We start from the raw sequence: 19,955 nt of genomic DNA, 5'->3' as shown, positions 1-19,955 counted from the left end.
CCGAGGAAATTAACGTTGCTAACCCTTTCCACCTCTGAACATCCAGTTTCCTCCTCCTGAAGACAATAATCAGCTCCTTGGTCTTACAAACACTGAGCAAGACATTGTTGATGTGGCACCACTCAATCTCATTCCTACAGGCTGATTCATCACTTCCTTTGATTCGGTCTACGACAGTGGTGTCATAAGGAAACTTAAGTATGGCAATGGAGCTGTGCATTGCCACACAGTCATAAGTGTAAAGCAAGTGGAGTAGGGGGCTAAGAGCACAGCCTTGTGGTGCACCTGGGCTGATGGAAATTGTGGATGATATGATACCCAATACTAAAATGTTAAGAGTGGTTCCTGTACCTCCTCCTCAACAGTACTAATGAGAAGAGGGCATCTCCCAAATGGAGAGGATCAAAAAGAAAACTTTAAAGATTGATTATAGTGAACATAAGAACATAAGAGATAGGAGCAGGAGTAGGCCAATCGGCCCCTCAAGCCTGCTCCGCCATTCAACAAGATCATAGCTGATCCAATCTTAACTTTGAATTCTCTGAAACAGAGAATTGACCTGAACTCGGAGGAGAATGGTGTTATAGGACATGGCACGTCTATATTTTGCAGAGTGCACTTCTAAAGAATTTAATAAAGCCTGCTAACGGTAGTGCATTCGGTTTAATGCGATATCTTTTAGTCAACTGATCAGTCTCCAGCACGCCAATTAATTATGTGAGTAGGATTTTCTATGTTTCACATAAATACCTTTACAACAAAGGAGAAATACGCATTAAGTCAACCATCAGTACTTCAGTGAATATAATCTCTTACATTTTAAGCAGAAAATTTGGCACTTAAGAATAATAATTTATTCTTCTGAATTTGCAAATCTTCTGCATTTTATTTCTTCTGGTTCTTTGACAAGATGAAATGATTTCAGAACTTGAATACTATAACAGAATACTGTTTCATTCCTTCTGCAAATGTATTTTTTAAAAATCTATAACCTAATTAACAATATACACAATTCACTTAACAGTTAAGAGGTTTAGATAATGCAGACCCCAGGCATCTCCCAAGACAGCAATGAAACCAATCTTTAATTGACACATGAATCCACACATTTACATAATGAGGAAAAAAATCGCTTTGCAGCTCTTGTTTCACGTAGATGAACTAACTCCAATAAAAAATAATACTCCACCACCTAATTATATTTACAGCTGTGTAAAGTCCATGTTCAACTAATTCAAAGCTCCTGTGGCCAGCTTTCCATTTCCACATAATAAGTACTTAAGCCATTGCAAATTCCTGCTGCTCATTTATGATTCTCTATCAAATTCCATTCAATATACACCCACTTCCTTTCCAGTCTTGATGAAGTGCTTCGGCCTGAACCCTTGGCTACCATTCCATTCCCTAGCCTAGTGGCTGCCTGACTTAGTAAGTTCCTTCAGCATTTTGTGTATGCTGCTCAACCTAAACAGGCTAATTTTCCTTCAACACCTCCACATTTACAATGTTTATTTTTTAAATCCCTCTAATTGAACCCTATACTCACTGCTTCCCCACACACTCCAAATTTCTAATCTTTCATTTTTATCCACCATCCTTTCAAAGCTTATACCCTGAGGTAAATTAAAAACAGATTTTTTTTACTTGGAATGTAGTTGCCCATTTGCAGTACTCATATTGAGCAAGCCTGTCAGTTAGTAATGCAAGTAAAGCATAAGGTCTTGCTTCACGAGGTCCCTGAGGTCTTGACGTATATATACAGATGATCATTTGCTCTCTTTTTCAAGGATGAGCAAAACCATTTTGGTTGGCAAAGTAAAGTCTTGGCCGATAAGATTTTCAGAAATAAGCACATTGGACTTCTGTCTTCAGACTGGATGTGAACGTAAAGAGTTTCCAGGCCAGTTGTCATAAATCAGAGTCCTTGACAAGCAAAGCAGCATCCGTAATCACAAAGTACACTGCAGATGCTGGGGTCAAAGCAACATGTTCAGAGGAACTCAGCTGGTCGGGCAGCATCCGTGGAAATGAACAGTCAACTTTTCAGGCCAAGACCCTTCGTCAGGACTGAAGAGGGAGGGGGCAGGGGCCCTATGAAGAAGGTGGGGTGAGGGTGGGAAGGAGAAGCTGGTAGGTGCCAGGTGAAAAATCAGTAAGTGGATAGATCAAGGGGTGGGGAAGGGGAAGCAGGGAGAGGATAGGCAGGAAAGGTGAAGAAGGAATGTAAGGGGAAAGCACTATGGGTAGTAGAAGACAAAATCATGAGAGAGGTGATAGGCAGCTGGAGGAGGAGGCAGAGTGAAACTGGGATGAGGGAAGGGAGGGGGAGGGAATTACCAGAAGTTGGACAATTCAATGTTCATGCCAAGGGGCAGGAGACTCTGGGTAGTCTCCAGCCCCTTGGCATGCAATACCTTATATACCATCTGGGTAGTCACCAGTCCCTTCCCACCCTCCCCCCACCTTCTTTATAGGGCACCTGCCACCTCCCTCTTCAGTCCTGACGAAGGCTTTCGGCCCGAAACGTTGACTGCTCATTTCCATGGATGCTGCCCGACCTGCTCAGTTCAAAATAGTATCTGACTTGTTCCTGTACTAATTAATCTGCACTCTGCTTCAGGCATGTTGTTTTGTTAATCCTTTGCATCACTTAGTAGAAGGATGGGGAACTTGTTCTTTTATCAATTATTTTACTCATTGTTTTAGTGTTTTATATATTTTTATGTTTCTTTTCCCTACAGCAACCTTGGAGTGTTTCAGCACCCTCACTGATCTGAATTCTCAAACCCTGCATGGAAGTTCAAAATATATTTATTATCAAAGTACGTATATCATATACATCCTCGAGATACATCTTCTTGCAGGAAACCACAAAACAAAGCAAGACAATTGAACACATTTAAAAAAAAACACAATGAAGACCATCAAACACCCAATGTGTGAAAAGAGCAGATCATGCAAACAATAAAAGTAATCAAACAATACACAGAACACGAGTCCTTGAAAGTGAGTCCACAGCCACGGAGCCAGTTCAGGCAGAGGTGAGTGCTGATGGTTGCAGGCCACAGCTGCAGAGTTAGTTCAGCACTGAGGCAATAAACCTCACTGAGTAATGAACTGAACACTGATTTATCCTTCACTTTCAGCCTTAATTAAGCTCATTGTTTAAATTGGTCAAACATTGATTTGTTTTTTGCTCTCAGACCTGGGCCCCGACACTTTGATCTGGCCCCAAGTCCACTCCAGCAATAGCTGCAGCAGCCATATCTGCATTCTTTAGAGTCCAGTTCACTGGATCCTTCAGGATATGTAAAGACAACAGGTTGTACAGACTGTTCAAAAGCACAGCTCCCAAGGGGAATTTACAGGCTGTGGATTTAGCACTTGTAGTCCAGAAAAAGCGTAATTAATAGAATAGTTAGTAATTTTGTTTTCTGCCTGCAAAACGTCGCCATGCCACACAAGCGCCATGCTTATAATTCCTTTGGAATCACAAGATTCCAAAATTGTTCACAAGTACAGTTAAAAGATTGGTACAAGTACACTATTTGATAAAACAATGAGAGAAAAGGTCAATAAATGGATCCATATGTAAGAACACAAAGGAAGAAAGCAAAGGTAACAGCAAAATAATCAACTTGAAGAAAAGATGAGAATGAAAAGAGGAGAAAGATAATGTGTAGGAACAAGGTGAAGGGAAGGAAATCAGGATTTAAAAATAACATATCACAAAATATTCCAGTGATCAAAATTCACTCTTTTGGCAATTTGACACCATTGGATTTTAAACTTATTATGAACCTCTTTTAACTTCTTATATCTGCAGGGTGGATCTAATCAAAGTAGTCAAATCAAATCTGTTAAAGTAATCGTCTGAGTCACGAGTCCAATATTACCATCACATTCAGATGCTGTTAAATCCTAAATATGCCTTTGCAGAAGAAAACTACATAATATAATGAAATATTTCACTGTATGCCACAAGCATCTTTGGTTTGCATTGTAATACTCATCAATAATCCTTACCAGCCAAGCAACTTAGGCTCACAGAAGAACATCATAGAAGAGCAAAAAGCAGCTCTTCAGTCAGAAAAATAATCTCAGGAAATATGTGTTGCAAGGTGAAATAATTAATGTGGACTCTCAAGAATAATACTTTGTCTTTAACAATTTCATTCAAAGAAAACGAAGATTGTATTTTCTTTAACACAGAAAGAAAAAGGAAAGAAATAATACAAATAGACAGCCAAAACAACTTCAGAGTTTATAGATTTTAGTGTTACGTTACATGAACAAGAAAACATGTTGTGAGTGATTGGTAAAAATTTCCAAATACACGGAAGCAGATGTTTGCTCTCTGGTCTTTCTTTCCTTCTAGCGTTCCTTTCTAGTTTATGGATCCATGAAAAGTTAAAGACCAGCACTGGTTACTTTTATTTATATTACACAGAATAAAAGATAGAATCTGACAATCCTACCTCATATTCTTCAACTTCTATCAACAGCTTTGCTGCAGTTATTCTGGATTCATAAGGAGGAAACAAATTCTGAAACATGAAGGAAAATAGATTAATGCATTAATTTTAAACCCAAGGAAGTCTACAGATGCAGGAAGTCCAGGGCAATACACAAAATGTTGGAGGAACTCAGCAGGTCAGGCAGCATCTATGGAAATGAATAAACACTCAACATTTCAGGCCGAGACCCTTCTTCAGGACCGAGAAGAAAAGGGGAAGACGCCAGAATAAAATGGAGGAAGGTGGGTAAGGAGTCTAGCTGGAAGGTGATAGGTGAAGCCAGGTTGTGGGAAAGGTCAAGGGACAGAGAAGAAGGATAAGAGAGGAGAGTGGACCACAGGAGAAAGGGTAGGAGGAGGGGACCCAGGGAGGTGATAGGCTGGTCAGAAAAGCTAGAAAGGTCACAGTAGGGAACAGAAGAAGAGGGGAGGGAGAGGGAAAAAATTACCAGAAGGAGAAATCAATATTCATTCTTGACACAAGAGGAGGCCATGGACCGACATGTCAGAACAAGAAGTAGAATCAGAATTAAAACATTTGGCAACAGGGAAGTTCCACTTTAGGCAAATGGAGTGGAGGTCGACAAAGCGGTCCCCAGTTTATGACAGGTCTCACCAATGTGGAGGAATTCACAACAAGAGCACTGGACACAATAGAAGTTTCCAGCAGAAGAAGTGTTGCTTCGTCTGGAATAGACTGTTTGGGGTCCTGACTGGAGGCAAGGGAGGAGGTGTAGCACTTTGGCCACTTGAAGGAATAAGTGCCAGGAAGGATGAACGATCAAGGGAATCGTGGAGGGAGTGATCCCTGCAGAAAGCAGAGAGTGGAAGGGGAGGAAGAGATATATTTAGTGGGGGGATCTCTTTGGAGATGGCTGAAGCTGTGGATGATGCTGTGTTGTGTGTTGAGGCTCATGGGGTGGTGGGCAAGGACAATGGGAACTCTGTCATTGTTCAGGCGGCAGGAAGACCGGGTGAGCACAGATGATAGGGAAATGCATGAGATGCAGTTGGGGGCAACATCAATAATGCAGGAAGGGATACGGCATACTTATAAGTGATCTCTGTGTCCTGGAAAGGAAAGCCATGTCCTAGGAACAGATGCAGTGGAGACAAAGGAACAGCATTTTTACAGAAGGTCTAAAGAAATATAGTCAAGATAACTATGAGTATCAGTAGGTTGACAGTTTCTCAATTGTGTATTAATTTGTTTCATTATATACACAAATACAATATATCCAGCCATTCCAGTAACATTTTCAAATAAGGATGGCTTTAACAGCACAAACACACGATAGCCACGATAGTTTGAACTGCAGTTTGAAGTCTAGACCAAGCACAGCGATATATGTGGAGAATGTCAGTCAGGTCTTTTTTCCCCCAAAGATACGGCCCATACATTGCTGAATTCAGCATGTCTTAGAAAGTGCCTCCCACACTCTCCTCACACTCATACCAATCCCGTGGGATGCTAAAAACTTGCACAATGTTCTAAAAGAACAAGATCAGGGAAAAGAGGCTCAATTCCTGTCAAAATCAGTGCTGCTTTGTAAAAGTGCTTTTTTTAATTTAAATTTAAACCATTTAAATAGTTTTTTAAAAATCATTAAATATATGCAACTATAACTAGAATTCTAAACTAAAATAAATAAAAATTAAGATTTATTTTCTTTTCCATCTGCAGGTCTTAAGTGAGAATCCTTCTGCAGTGTTGACTGGTGTAGAATCAGAGAAGTGAGTTCCCATTGAAATGTGGGAGATATACCAACAGATATATAGCATACCTCAGATTTTAGCAAGAAAATGTTGTAGTTCCTCCATAAATGTGCTGAAGCACTGAAGTCCATGAGATGTAAAACACTAGCACTTTCCATTAGAACTGCTAGCTACAGTAATTCAATTCAGCTCCAAACCTTTGTAGCTTGTTCAATCTTTACAACAGCTACCAAACATGCTATTCACTCTCCTAAACAAACAGGACTGGAATATCTCCCGACAAAACTTGGGCCCTGTTAAATGATCAGTGACTGAAAAGGTAACCTCACCTCACTTAATCCACAGGATTTCCTCATTTTTTTGAATTGAATTAACTTTATTTCTTACATCCTTCACATACATGAATAAAAATCTTGACGTTACGTCTCCGTCTAAATGTGCAACATGCAATCATAGTAGTATTTAATAATTTATAATAAATAGAACAGTCAATGTAACATAGAATACACTCAAATCAGCATGAATTAATCAGTCTGATGGCCTGGTGGAAGAAGCTGTCCTGGAGCCTGTTGGTCCTGGCTTTAATGCTGTGGTACCATTTTCTGTATGGTAGCAGCTGGAATAGATTGTGGCTGGGGTGACTCAGGTCCCCAGTGATCCTACTGGTCCTTTTTACACACCTGTCTCTGTAAATGTCCTGAATCGTGGGAAGTTCACAACTACAGGTGTGCTAGGCTGTCCCCAACACTCTCTGCAGAGTCCTGCAATTATGGGAGGTACAGTTCCCATTCCAGGCAGTGATGCAGCCAGTCAGGATGCTCTCAGTTGTGCCACTGTAGAAAGTTCTTAGGATCTAAGGACCCATACCAAACTTCCTCAACTGTCTGAGGTGAAAAAGGCATTGTTGTGCCTTTTTCACCACACAGCTGGTATGTATATACCACGAGGTCCTCAGTTTTTACCTAATTTATTATATATACTGTATAGATTTCCTCTTTAGGATAACATACAGAAATTACTAGCTCAGAATTATTTTAATGTATCCACCAACTAAAAGTGATTCATCAAAGCAATTCAATGCCATGTGAGCCTCTAATGAATAAAAGTCACTCAATGTCAAAACCTTCAACCTTAATGAGATCTCTTTAACAGAGAACATGATTTGGTAACTGTAACTGAAACAAAAACATGGAGCTGAGAATGTGTCTTTATTTCATTTTAACTTCCGTAAGACACGCACTTATGACATGCCATTTATGTATTTACACATTTAACTTGTAATGAATGATACTAACAAACAATGCTAAATGAAACAATATATTTACAATATTACTCAAATATTACTGAAATACTAAATACACAACAATCCTCCCTGCTTAGCTATAAACTCCAACTCAATAAAGAATGCATTTCAACAATAAACACAGAATATAATACACTACTATAAAGACATCCACTGCATATTAAATTTTACATTGTCCCAGTAAGGCCTAAAGATTTAATCACTGTAGAGGATTTGTTTCTCTTGTGGGATAACAACTTTCCTGACAAGGTGGGGGGAGGGGGGGGGCGGGGGTGGGGGTCACTCTGCTTGGTAGATGAGACTTGTAGCTGTGAAACAATCCCAGGTTCTGGGGCTTCCTCCATGGTGGCCATAGGAGTAGACTCTGGGACTGCAGGAAGTGGATCTGACACCTTGCTTCCCTCTTCCCCAAGATACTCTTGCCATCTTCTCGACAGATTGGCATCCCAAACAGTGCATGGCAAGCTGCTCGATCTGCTCACCTATCTCAGGCCAGCAAAGCTTTGAACCAACGCTTCTATTTTGTCCACGCCTAGATAGCCGGCATGTAGCTCCTCCAACTCTTCAGAGGCATGTAGCACTCTCCAACTTGGATAGAACAACAACTCTCAATCCCCACAAAAAGCGACCTCCATCAGGGGCAAATTCATCCTGGCACTGGTAAAAATGGAGGGAACTGGGATACTTGCTGCACGTTCCAGGCATTTTAGGTGACCATGTGGACCTGACACAGTGTGGGGTCTTTTCTAGTTTCCCTTCAGATCCACTTCCTGCAGTACATTATGGAGAGGATGGGAGACATTGTCCAAGATGGCATGCAACTTGGACAGCATCCTCTTTTCAGACACCACCATCAGAGAGTCCAGTTCCACCCCTACAATATCATCGGCCTCACGAATGAGTTTGCAAAAACCACATGGGCTTTCTAAAACTTGGGTGCGGCGTTTTCACTTAACACTATTTTACCCTTGATATGTTTGAGTTTTCCAGTGCCTTTCTTGAACATTGCTGTGGCATCATCTTGTACCTTTCTTAATTCGCTTTCAATTGACTTACAAGGGATGTGGATGGATCTCCAATCAAGTTGCAGTTGTCTCAGCCAATCAAGGCCCCACAATGCTTTTACCACAGGCAAGCCCAATGTGACTTGTTGGTTGTTGTATTTCACCATTATGAACGTCACTCTCACAGGAGTTATCTTTTTTTCCAGTATAAGTTCAGTATCTTTGAAAAGCTGTTCAGACTGATTTTGTAGAATGACTGAAACAGCCAAGCCAATGTCCAGTTCCATTTTCAATAATTCTCCATTCACTTCTAGTGTAACCCATATTGCTTGTCTCTTGTCAGTTTTTACATTGTAAATCTCAGTCCTGTGTCACTCTGATCATTATCAGAATTTTCATCAACAGCATCCAGATTAGTGCTCTTTTTCAAACTGCAACTTGGATGTTTTATCTTTTTTTTTCCGTCCCTGGGCAGTCCATTTATTTTTGTCTGCCTGGCATGCTCTTTGTATGTATCCTATGTTGTTGCATTGTCCGCAAGTTTTGCCTTTAAATCTGCTTTAGTCTGGAGTATGCGAGTCCCTGCCACAACGTTTACATGCTGCAATTTGTTTAGATTCTGTTTATATGCTGCAATTTGGTCACATTCACTTTCATTCCTGGCCGCAACTCTATTGTGTCTCTGTCTGCCTTTTCCATTGATACAGCTATTTCAACTACTCTTTCAAAGTGAGAGTTACACTTCAGATAGCAGACGTTTTTGAATGGTTTCTTGTAAGATTCCACTAACTAAATGATCTCTCAGTGCATCATTAAGCCCATTACTGAATTAACTGCTTGGACAATCACCTCAGTTCAGCCACACAAGCTGAAATGGACTCCCTTCCTTTGGTTCTGCTTATAAAACCTAAAGCGTTCTGCAGTCAGCAATGGTCTTGGTTCTAAATGTCCCTGCATTACTTTCACAATATCAGCAAAGCTCATTTAGGCTGGTTTGGTTGATGCAGGTAAACTTCAAAGCAACCTGTAGGTCTTTCACCAAATGCACTCAGCAAAATTGTCACTCGTTTCACATCAGCTATTCCAGTTGCTAAAAAATACTGCTCAATTCCCTCAGTATTTATCAACTAGTTAACTTTTTTTTGTAATCAAACACTTTTATCTTTCCGTTATAGCGAGACATTTCTATGTTTGTTTATTTATGATCATTATCACCCAGTACTCATTGTTTATGAACCCATGAATTTGAGAATATTCTGCCTTTTTCTTAACTCAACATTCTCTGTCCTTTACTGAAGAACCACGTGCTGCGCTGTTCTTTTACCTGACCGTGTCTCACTGCACATTTTTCCAACTCAAGCAGCTCACTGCGCTTCAACAGGTATGTAATTATCTATGGGTATGGTTCATTTAAAGCTTCCTCGTTGCCACTGTTATGCTTTGGTACTCCAAAACATAAAACTAATTAAAAGAAAACATGGTCCCGGTGGTGTAATGATATATGCCATTCACATACTTTTCAAAGGTTTAATTTATTGACGAAGTAAGGATGTACAACTCTGAAATTTGTCTTCTCCAGATAGTCAAGGAAATACAGAAAGGCCATGGGAGTTGATTTTAAAAAAGACATGAACCCCTCCCACAGCACATAAAAGAAAGGGAACAGAACTCACAGACCCCAAAATCCTCCACCTCCTCCCCACAGGAAAAAAAAGTGACAATAACAATCCTCGACCCCCCTCCCACTCACAGAAAAGAACAGTCACACCCCCCCAACCCCCAACACACAAAAAAATGACCAGATCACCCACTTGACAATCGGCCACAAGAAAGCAAACACCAAAAAACTGAAGAAAACCAATATAATGTATAGTCCAATAATCGCATATTCTCAGAATATTGAAAACATTTGTTCATCTGCATACGGGAGCAGCCACATAAAGGAGAGACTGCTGACCAGGTCCGAAAGCTATGGCTACTGACCATCGTTGCTCCTCTGCATTAACCTCAATGCTTTAATTTTCCTTGTCACTTCGAGATGGTGTTGTTCATGACCTTGCGCCATGTCTCTGGTCTTTTCCACAAGTCAGCTTGTGATCTCCGCCCTTTTTAACCCTGTCTCTGATCTCCACAAGGCAGCTCTCCAGACCCAGCAGAGTGCTGGATCCTTCGATCGAGTTCCAAACCGTACATCACAGGCTCCAACAGTGTCCGTAACACAAACAAGGCCAAAAGAGCAAGCAGAAAGTGTAGAAAAAGAGCAATAATTGTAAAGATTTGTTATCTGGAAGATGTCGCCTGACGAATCGTTGCTCACTGGCACCATCTTGACCGTACGTGTTTTTATATATAACCCGCAATGAATTATGTACACAAGGAATGCTGAATCAAACAATCTATTTACAATGTTACTGTCATATTCAGTACACAACAGTACCTCCCTTAGCTTGGATTTCAAATTACGTTTTAAAGAAAATACATTATGTACAGTACTTTCTACAAGAGTCTAATCTCCTACAGCACCTAAATCAGACGAAAATCAAGGGGAAAAAAGATCCGCTTATATGAAAGTTTCTCCAAAGTATAAATTTATCAAATATCTTCCTTCCAACTGCATTAAAATTCTAATGGGGACATTTAATTTCCACTGATATTAAAAGGTAGAAATCAAAGCAATGTTTATTAATCACTGCATTTCATTGTATGTCAGAATAAATTAAATTTCTGGCAATATGCAGGTCAGGTTGTGGTTAGGTGAGGGAAAGATCAGAGTTAATGCTTCAAGTCAAAGATCCTTCATCAGAAGTGGCAAAGAGACAAAAGAAGCTCATTAAGCTGCAGGGAGAGTCAGAATGTGGGGATGTCATTGATGGGGTGATCACGAGTACAAGATGTAAACAATATTATTTGCTCAATAATTGAATGGGAGCAGTGAGAGACAAAGAACACAGACAAAAGAACATGACAAAGGAATTCAGGAATTGTGAAATGCAGAGCATGAAGACATGTCTGGCAGGGCAGGGCTGGGCTGGGCACTTTCGAAGGAAGCAAAAAAAGGGACAAAAATCAAACTGAGCTAATATCAGATGGATACTGATACAAATGGAAATCAAATTAATATTTAATTCTACAACTTAAATCCAGAAGGCTGCAAAATTCCCAGATGGAAGATGACATGTTGTTCCTCAAGCATCCATTAGTCCTCACGTAACAGCACAGTAGGCCACAGACTGCTAGGTCAGAAGGAACTGAGATGGAGAATTAAAGCGGCAGGCCATTGGATGCAGAGGGTCATTCCTGTGGTCTATATGCAGGTTATTCTATAAAAATGATCACCTAATCTGTGCTTGGCTTCCCAAATGTAAGGGACCACACTATGAACATTGAATGCAGTACACTAATTTGGAAGGTGCTCATGAATTGCTACTTCACTTCAAAAGACTATCTATGGCTCTTGATAGTGGGAAGGGAAGATGTGATAGGTCAAAGTTTATTTGATTGACAGAATAAATTACCCGGAACTAGTAAAATTTGTATAACTCCAGGCTTGGTTATACAGTATATTTAGAAGGGTGAGATTTTGGAAAAGAATAAATAAAGTCTTTGCAGTCAGAGTTAGAGATGAAGATCTGTTTAAAGTAACTATAATGGCATTGGGAAAATCAGGAGGGAAAGAAAAGAACAAAAGATAAAATACAAAAAATAAAGAAACATTATTTTTTGTTGGAGAAAATCAAACAAGAGAACATATATGCTTCCTTGGTTGAAATTCAAAATCATGTTAACACATGGAGTAGGGTTAGGGGTATAGACAAACTGAGAGTGATAGCCTAGTCGCTGAAGAATTAGAGATAAACTTCCTGCGAAACTCTTCCCTGAAGGACCTTGGAGGATATCAGTAACACAAAAGCCATATTCTAAAAATACTGAAAAATTGGAATGAAGTAGAGTCAATTAGAACGATTGGAAAGGTTATCCAACCTGAAATTTTAATACGTCTTCACCAAACCTGCTAAACGGCTGACCTGCTCAGAATTTCCAGATTTTCTGTTTTTATGGAAGAAATGAAATGGTTTTGACATAATGGTATCATTAATCAAGAGCTAAAGATTGTTCACATTAAAGTCATGCCTTCTATAGGACATTAATGAAAGCAGAGTGCATTTGTCTGTGGAAAAGAATGACTGAGAGTGGAAGAGGTCATTCACATGCAGACTGGGACAAGTTCAGGTTCTAAAGACACTCTTAACAGGGAAATCCAGTTTGAGAGCAAGACTTATTCAGACCATCACATTGTCACATTATCCCAGTTTTGCTACTGAGCAAAGCTCCCACTACAGATCAAGTCATCACTGGCAAGTCACCATCAAGCAACACCATACTTTTCCATGTGCTGGTAGTACAAGCAGCTTATTACTACCCTCAAACTCTGGTCCATTACTTTAAAAACAAAGTAAATACAGGAGGACGATAATAAAATATAGAAACATGGAGAATGTGGAAAAATACTAGATAGACTTGTGGAGAAAAACACAAGTTTGATGGAATAAATAATCTTCAAAATCAAGGAAATAAGTGGATGACCATTCAATTGTTTTGAAAGTGATTTTCTATGCTTTGGTAATTTCATTAATCCTCCTGGATTTTTTTATATTCTAAATATAACTATCAATAAAATTCAAATCATCAAAAGAGTTTAGTACTCCAAACCCCCAGTGTTGCAAAACTTACATTTCACAACACAAGTCTGACCAATTTCAAGGCTAGATCAGGGGGTTTACTTAATACACAAAATAAATTTGAGAATATTAATATTGCTTCAGTAAATAATTGATTCCCTAACACTTAAAACCAAACAGAAGTACACAGGACATCATTCATATTCCTGTAAGCTCAACGTCACTGGAAAATACCTGCCAAACCTTAACAGAGAGATACAAAAGAAAATGGCTTAATTTCATTTCACTGATATATCAAGATAAAAATTTAAGATTAAAGTCTCATTTTCAATCAAAACTGGTGTCCAAAAACCAAATGAAATAGCCTCAGCTATATCACATTTTATACCTGTCCTTTCATACACTTTTTAAAAAGGCTATGAGCTTCAAAGTACTATATGTATTTTAAACACGTCATCTTATGCATATAAATTATTCACTTTCTCTCCATAATATAAGATTAGAACAACCTTCAGGTACTAATTTAAAGTACTGTTTACTTTTACTGCATACTGGAGGTTTTAAAAATCACTATCAGAATCAGAATCAGGTTCATTATCACTGGCATGTGACGTGAAACTTGTTAACTTAGCAGCGGCAGTTTTTATGCAATACATAATCTAGCAGGGAGAAAGAAAAAATATAATAAAACAAAACATAGTAATAAATAAACAAGTAAACCAATTACATATATTGAATAGATAATTTTTAAATGTGCAAAAACAGAAATACTGAATATAAAAAAAATGAGGTGTCCAAAGCTTCAAAGTCCATTTAGAAACCAGATGGCAAAGGGGAAGAAGCTGTTCCTGAATCACTGTGTGTGTGCCTTCAGGCTTCTGTACCTCCTGCCTGATGGTAACAGTGAGAAAAGGGAATACCCTGGGTGCTGGAGGTCTTTAATAATGGACGCTGCCTTTCTGAGACACCGCTCCCTATCGATGTCCTGGATACTTTGTAGGCTAGTGCCCAAGATGAAGCTGACTAGATTTACAACCTTCCACAGCTTCTTTCAGTCCTGTGCAGTATCCCCTCCATACTAGACAGTGATGCAGCCTGTCAGAATGCTCTCCACGGTACAACTATAGAAGTTTTTGAGTGTATTTGTCGACATGCCAAATTGCTTCAAACTCATAATAAAGTAAAGCCACTGTCTTGCCTTCTTTATGACGACATCGATATGTTAGGACCAGGTTAGATCCTCAGAGATCTTGACACCCAGGAACTTGAAGCTGCTCACTCCCCACTTCTGAACCCTCTATGAGGATTGGTATGTGTTCCTTTGTCTTACCCTTCCTGAAGTCTACAATCAGCTCTTTCATCTTACTAACGTTGAGTGCCAGGTTTTTGCTGCAGCACAAAGTTGGCATATTAGTTGGCACACTAGTTGGCATATCTTATTTCTGTACGCCCTCTCGTCCCCACTTGAGATTCTACCAACAATGGTAGTATCGTCAGCAAATTTGCAGATGGTATTTGAGCTATGCCTAGCCACACAGTCGGGTATAGAGAGAGTAGAGCAATGGGCTAAGCACACACCCCTGAGATGTGCCAGTGTTGATCATCAGCAAAGAGGATATGTTATCACCAATCCACACAGACTGTGGTCTTCCAGTTAGTAAGTCAAGCATCCAATTACAGAGGGAGGTACAGAGGCCCAGGTTCTGCAACTTCTCAATCAGGATTGTGGGATTGATGGTATTAAATGCTGAGCTGTAGTCAATGAATAACGTCCTGATATAGGTGTTTGTGTTGTCCAGGTGGCCTAAAGCTGTGTGAAGAGCCACAGAGATTACATCTGCCGTTGACCTATTGTGGCAACAGGCAAATTGCAATGTGTTCAGGTCCTTGCTGAAGCAGGAGTTCAGTCCAGTCATGACCAACCTCTCAAAGCATTTCATCATGTAGATGTGAGTGCTACCAGGCGACAGTCATTAAGGCAGCTCACATTATTCTTCTTAGGCACTGGTATAATTGTGGTCTTTTTGAAGCATGTAGCAGTGAGAGGTTGAAAATGTTCTTGAATACTCCTGCTAGTTGGTTGGCACAGGTTTTCAGAGCCTTACCAGGAACTCCATCAGGACCTTTTGCCTTGCGAGGGTTCACTCTTTTTAAAGACAGTCTAACATCGACCTCTGAGACAGAGATCACAGGTCATCAGGTGCAGCAGTGATCTTCACAGCTGTTGTGTTTTCCCTTTCAAAGCATGCTTAGAAGGCATTGAGTTCATCTGGTAGTGCAGCATTGCTGCCATTCACACTATTAGGTTTCGCTTTGTAGGAAGTAATGTCTTGCAGACCCTGCTAGAGTTGCTGTGCATCTGATATCACCTCCAACCTCGTTCGAAATTGCCCCTTTGCCCTTGAAATAGCCCTCCACAAATCATACCTGGTTTTTTGGTATAGGCCTGGATCGCCAGACTTGAACGCTACAGATCTAGCCTTCAGCAGACGACATACCTCCTGGTTCACCCACGGCTTTTGGTTTGGGAATGCACAGCAAGTCTTTGTAGGCACACAAATTAATTTAGACTATTTTTCCAAAACAGTATCACTTTGAAAGGAAACAATGAGGTTGTGGGAGAGATTTCATTTTCTGTATTAGCATACTTATCAAAATATTATCCAATATTATCATGTAATATAATATTGTGCAGGGAGCTGGAGAGCGCTGGGCTCCGAGGTTTTTAGAGGATATGAATTGGTTAGTTCTTGTTTAATAAGAGTTGTTAATCATTTAGAGTTCCTTGCGGCTTTTTTCAGGCGGCTTGCTCTTTGTAATGCGGTCTCCTGGTGCTTTCTGTTTAACCTTGTTACATGTATTTTGATCGGCTCGGGGATTCCGCGTTACTTGTTATTATTTAAGCGGATGCCCAATTAGTGCTAATCGCAGGGTACCAGTTTTGAGAATGTTATGTCATACTGTGTCGCTCAGCCAATTTACCAATGTTCTGTTGACATTCTTATGAATAAATCATGGTTGCATTGTCCACATCAGGGTCAGTCTTTTCTCCACACGTCAGGACAAATCATGTCAAAATTTTATATCATCGGTTCTCTTTAAACAAACCACATAGACCTGGGTTTCCTTGAAGCAATTTATTTAAACATCTTCCATGCTCAATTCCTTTGGAGTTGGAGGAAGATTAACACACTGGACTGATGCTGAGATAGAAGGAGTAACTATAAATCAGCAGCACCCACAAATCACACTGCAGTTTCCTGCCTAAACTACCCTAACAACACCTTCCTCACCAGCAACTTCTACAACCAAGGGCATGAAAAGACAACTACCTACAGATTCTCATTCAAGTTACATACCACCATGATGCAGAAATATATTGCTATTCCTATGTTGTCACTCGATCTAACTCCACAGCTGCCATGGCTGAGTTTTGAACTCAAGTCAGCCCAGGATTACAGATTATTGATATGGCAAATAAACCATCATGGTACCCCAGATGGTTAGCGACGCAGAGAAAATGGAAAACTGCGGCTTTTCAGCATTCAAATCAGCAGTGTATTTTATAATCAGAATATAAAACAAATGTCGTCATTTTCCATGTCAAGCTTTACCTTCCAGAAAGAAAACAAGCAGCAGAAAGGAATAACACAATTTCAACAAAGACTAAAAATGTGTGTGGCTGATGGAGCCTCTGTAAAACGACCCCAATTACAAGATAGTTAATCAAAAGGAGTCAAGTTTAAACACTTCAAAAAGAATAAATATTATGGCACCCTAATAAAGTTCTCATGGCTAGCAGATAGTTTCACTTTAGCTGGAGTAAGTCTCTTTTCAGCTAATGTTATCTCAGTGCTAGAGGTAATTAAGGCAGTGCCAGCTTTGTTAGGAAATAGCTCTTCATATAAGATTATTCCAACAATACAACTGATCATTCATATGATAACATATAAGCTTGTGAACATTTGACCTCAAAACCTAACATGACCTTTGCACTTTAACTACCTACACTGCACTTTGTCTGTAACCTTAACAATTCATTCAGCATTCTCCTTTCTTTTTATTACCTTGACATAATTACAGATGGCAAGTTGAGCCCCTTTCTCCTTCCCTTTATCCTACGGTCCACTCTCCTCTCCCATCATATTCCTTCTTCTCCAACTCTCGACCTTTCCCACCCACTTGGCTTCACCTATCACCTTCCAGCTAGCCTCTTCCCCCTCCCCCCACCTGTTTATTCGAGCATCTTTCCTTATCCTTCTCAGTCCTGAAGAGGGGTCACAGCCTGAAACACTGACTGTCTATTCATTTCCATAGATGCTGCCTGACCTGCTGAGTTCCTCCAGCATTTTGTGTGGGGTGCTTCGGATTTCCAGTTTCCTATCCTTTGATTACCAGTTCAGTATTTCCAGCTGGTTCTGTTTTTATTTCAGGACTTCATTATATATTATACTTTGCTTTTTGCTTTGTTCTATTTCATCCTCTTATGGTCAGGTAACTGTTCTTTCTTGAATACTGTGGCATGCAAAAGTTTAGGCACCCCTGGTCAAAATTTCTATTACTGTGAATAGCTAAGCGAGTAAAAGATGACTTGATTTCCAAACAGCATAATGTTAAAGATGACACATTTTATATTTTAAGCAAGATGGCTTTTTTATTTCCATCTTTTACAGTTTCAAAAGAACAAAAAAGGAAAAGGGCCTGAAGCAAAAGTTTAGGCACTTTGCATGGTCAGTACTTAGTAACACCCCCTTTGGCAAGTATCACAGCTTGTAAACGCTTTCTGTAGCCAGTGAAGAGACTTTCAATTCTTGTTCGAGGGATCTTCACCTATTCTTCCTTGCAAAAGGCTTCTAGTTCTGTGAGATTCTTGGGCCGTCTTGCATGCACTGCTCTTTTGAGGTCTATCCACAGAATTTCAATGATGTTTAGGTCGGGGGACAGTGAGGACCATGGCAAAACCTTCAGCTTGTGCCTCTTGAGGTAGTGCATTTTGGATTTTGAGGTGTGTTTGGGATCATTATCCTGTTGTAGAAGCCATCCACTTTTCATCTTCAGCTTTTTTCTTAACAGACGCTGTGATGTTTGTTTCCAGAATTTGCTGGTACTTAATTGAATTCATTCTTCCCTCTACCAGTGAAATGTTCCCCATGCAACTGGCTGCAACACAAGCCCAAAGCATGATTGATCCACCCCTGTGCTTAACAGTTGGAGAGGTGTTCTTTTCATGAAATTCTGCACCCTTTTTTCTCCAAACATATCTTTGCTCATTGCGGCCAAAAAGTTCTATTTTAACTTCATCAGCCCACAGGACTGGTTTCCAAAATCCATCAGGCTTGTTTAGATGTTCCTTTGCAAACTTCTGATGCTTAATTTTGTGGTGAGGATGCAGGAAAGGTTTTCTTCTGATGATTCTTCCATGAAGGTCCTATTTGTGCAGGTGTCACTGCACAGTAGAACAGTGCACCACCACTCCAGAGTCTGTTAAGTCTTCCTGAATGTCTTTTACAGTCAAACGGGGGTTTTGATTTGCCTTTCTAGCAATCCTACGAGCAGTTCTCTCGAAGAGTTTTCTTGGTCTTCCAGACCTCAACTTGACCTCCACCATTCCTGTTAACTGCCATTTCTTAATTACATTACGAACTGAGGAAATGGCTACCTGAAAACACTTTGCTACTTCTTATAGCTTTCTCCTGCTTTATGAGCATCATTTATTTTAATCTTCAGAGTGCTAGGCAGCTACTTAGAGGAGCCCATGGCTGCTGATTGTTGGGACAAGGTTTGAGGAGTCAGGGTATTTATAAAGCTTTGAAATTTGCATCACCTGGCCTTTCCTAATGATGACTGTGAACAAGCCAGAGCCCTAACAAGCTAATTAAGGTCTGAGACATTGGTAAAAGTTATCTCAGAGCTCAAATCTCTTGGGGCACTCAAATTTTTGCGTGGTGCTCCTTTCCTTTTTTTCACTCTAAAATTCTACAAAACACAAATAATACTCTAATCTTGCTTAAAATGTTGAAAAGAATGTTTCATCTTTAACTTTATGACTTTTGGAGATCAGTTCATCTTCTCCTCACTTAACTATTCACAGTAACAGAAATTTTGACTGGGGTGCCCAAACTTTTGCATGCCACTGTATATCTGGTATTAGTTTCTATGTTTTAATTGCTATCTTGATTTATGTCGTTAAAACAGTATGAGAATTGTCTATTATTATTAACCTTAATATCAGACTTCAAATCATAATGTGTTCTTGGTCATTCTCCCAAATGAATCCACTCTTAAAGGGACATGTCAGAATAGAGATGGGAAGTCAAATTATAAAGGGTAGCCACCTGGAGATCCTGTCTTTTGAAGCAGACAGAGCAATCCCCTCCCAGCTTCTTTCTTCATCCCTTCTCACCCAGCTGCCCACCTTCCCCCTCACCTGGATTTATGCATCACCTGCCAGCTTGCACTACTTCCCCTCCCACCACCTTCTTGTTCTGGCTTCTACTCCCTTCATTTCCAGTCCTGAGAAGGGTCTCAGTCCAAAACGCCGCCTGCTTATTCCTCTCCATGGATGCTGCCTGACCTACTGAGCTCCTCAAGCATTTTTCGTACATTCCTCATGATTTCCAGCAACTGCAGAATTTAGTGTTCAGGATTTGCTGCATACTCGTTGATTAACTACTTTTACCACAGCAGTGCTTGTAGCTTACATCTTTCAATGTGCTTACCCTTCCGTCAACTCTGAG

The 19,955-nt window shown here is 40.0% G+C and overlaps 1 protein-coding gene across 3 annotated transcripts in view; it reads right to left on the bottom strand.

Moving 5' to 3' along the window:
- Positions 1–19,955, bottom strand: part of si:dkey-12j5.1 (uncharacterized) — a 610,757-nt gene that overhangs the window by 368,390 nt on the left and 222,412 nt on the right. For 2 of the 3 annotated variants that reach the window (XM_059972254.1, XM_059972252.1), the window contains exon 8: positions 4,479–4,547. The exons of the other annotated variant lie outside the window; for it this stretch is intronic. In XM_059972254.1, the coding sequence (XP_059828237.1) occupies positions 4,479–4,547 (69 nt within the window). The remainder of the gene's footprint in view (positions 1–4,478; positions 4,548–19,955) is intronic. 3 annotated transcript variants of the gene reach the window in all.

The sequence above is a fragment of the Hypanus sabinus genome, chromosome 6 (assembly GCF_030144855.1).
Source record: "Hypanus sabinus isolate sHypSab1 chromosome 6, sHypSab1.hap1, whole genome shotgun sequence".
Classification (NCBI taxonomy): Eukaryota; Metazoa; Chordata; class Chondrichthyes; order Myliobatiformes; family Dasyatidae; genus Hypanus; species Hypanus sabinus.
This window is presented reverse-complemented; position numbering and strand designations above follow the sequence as displayed.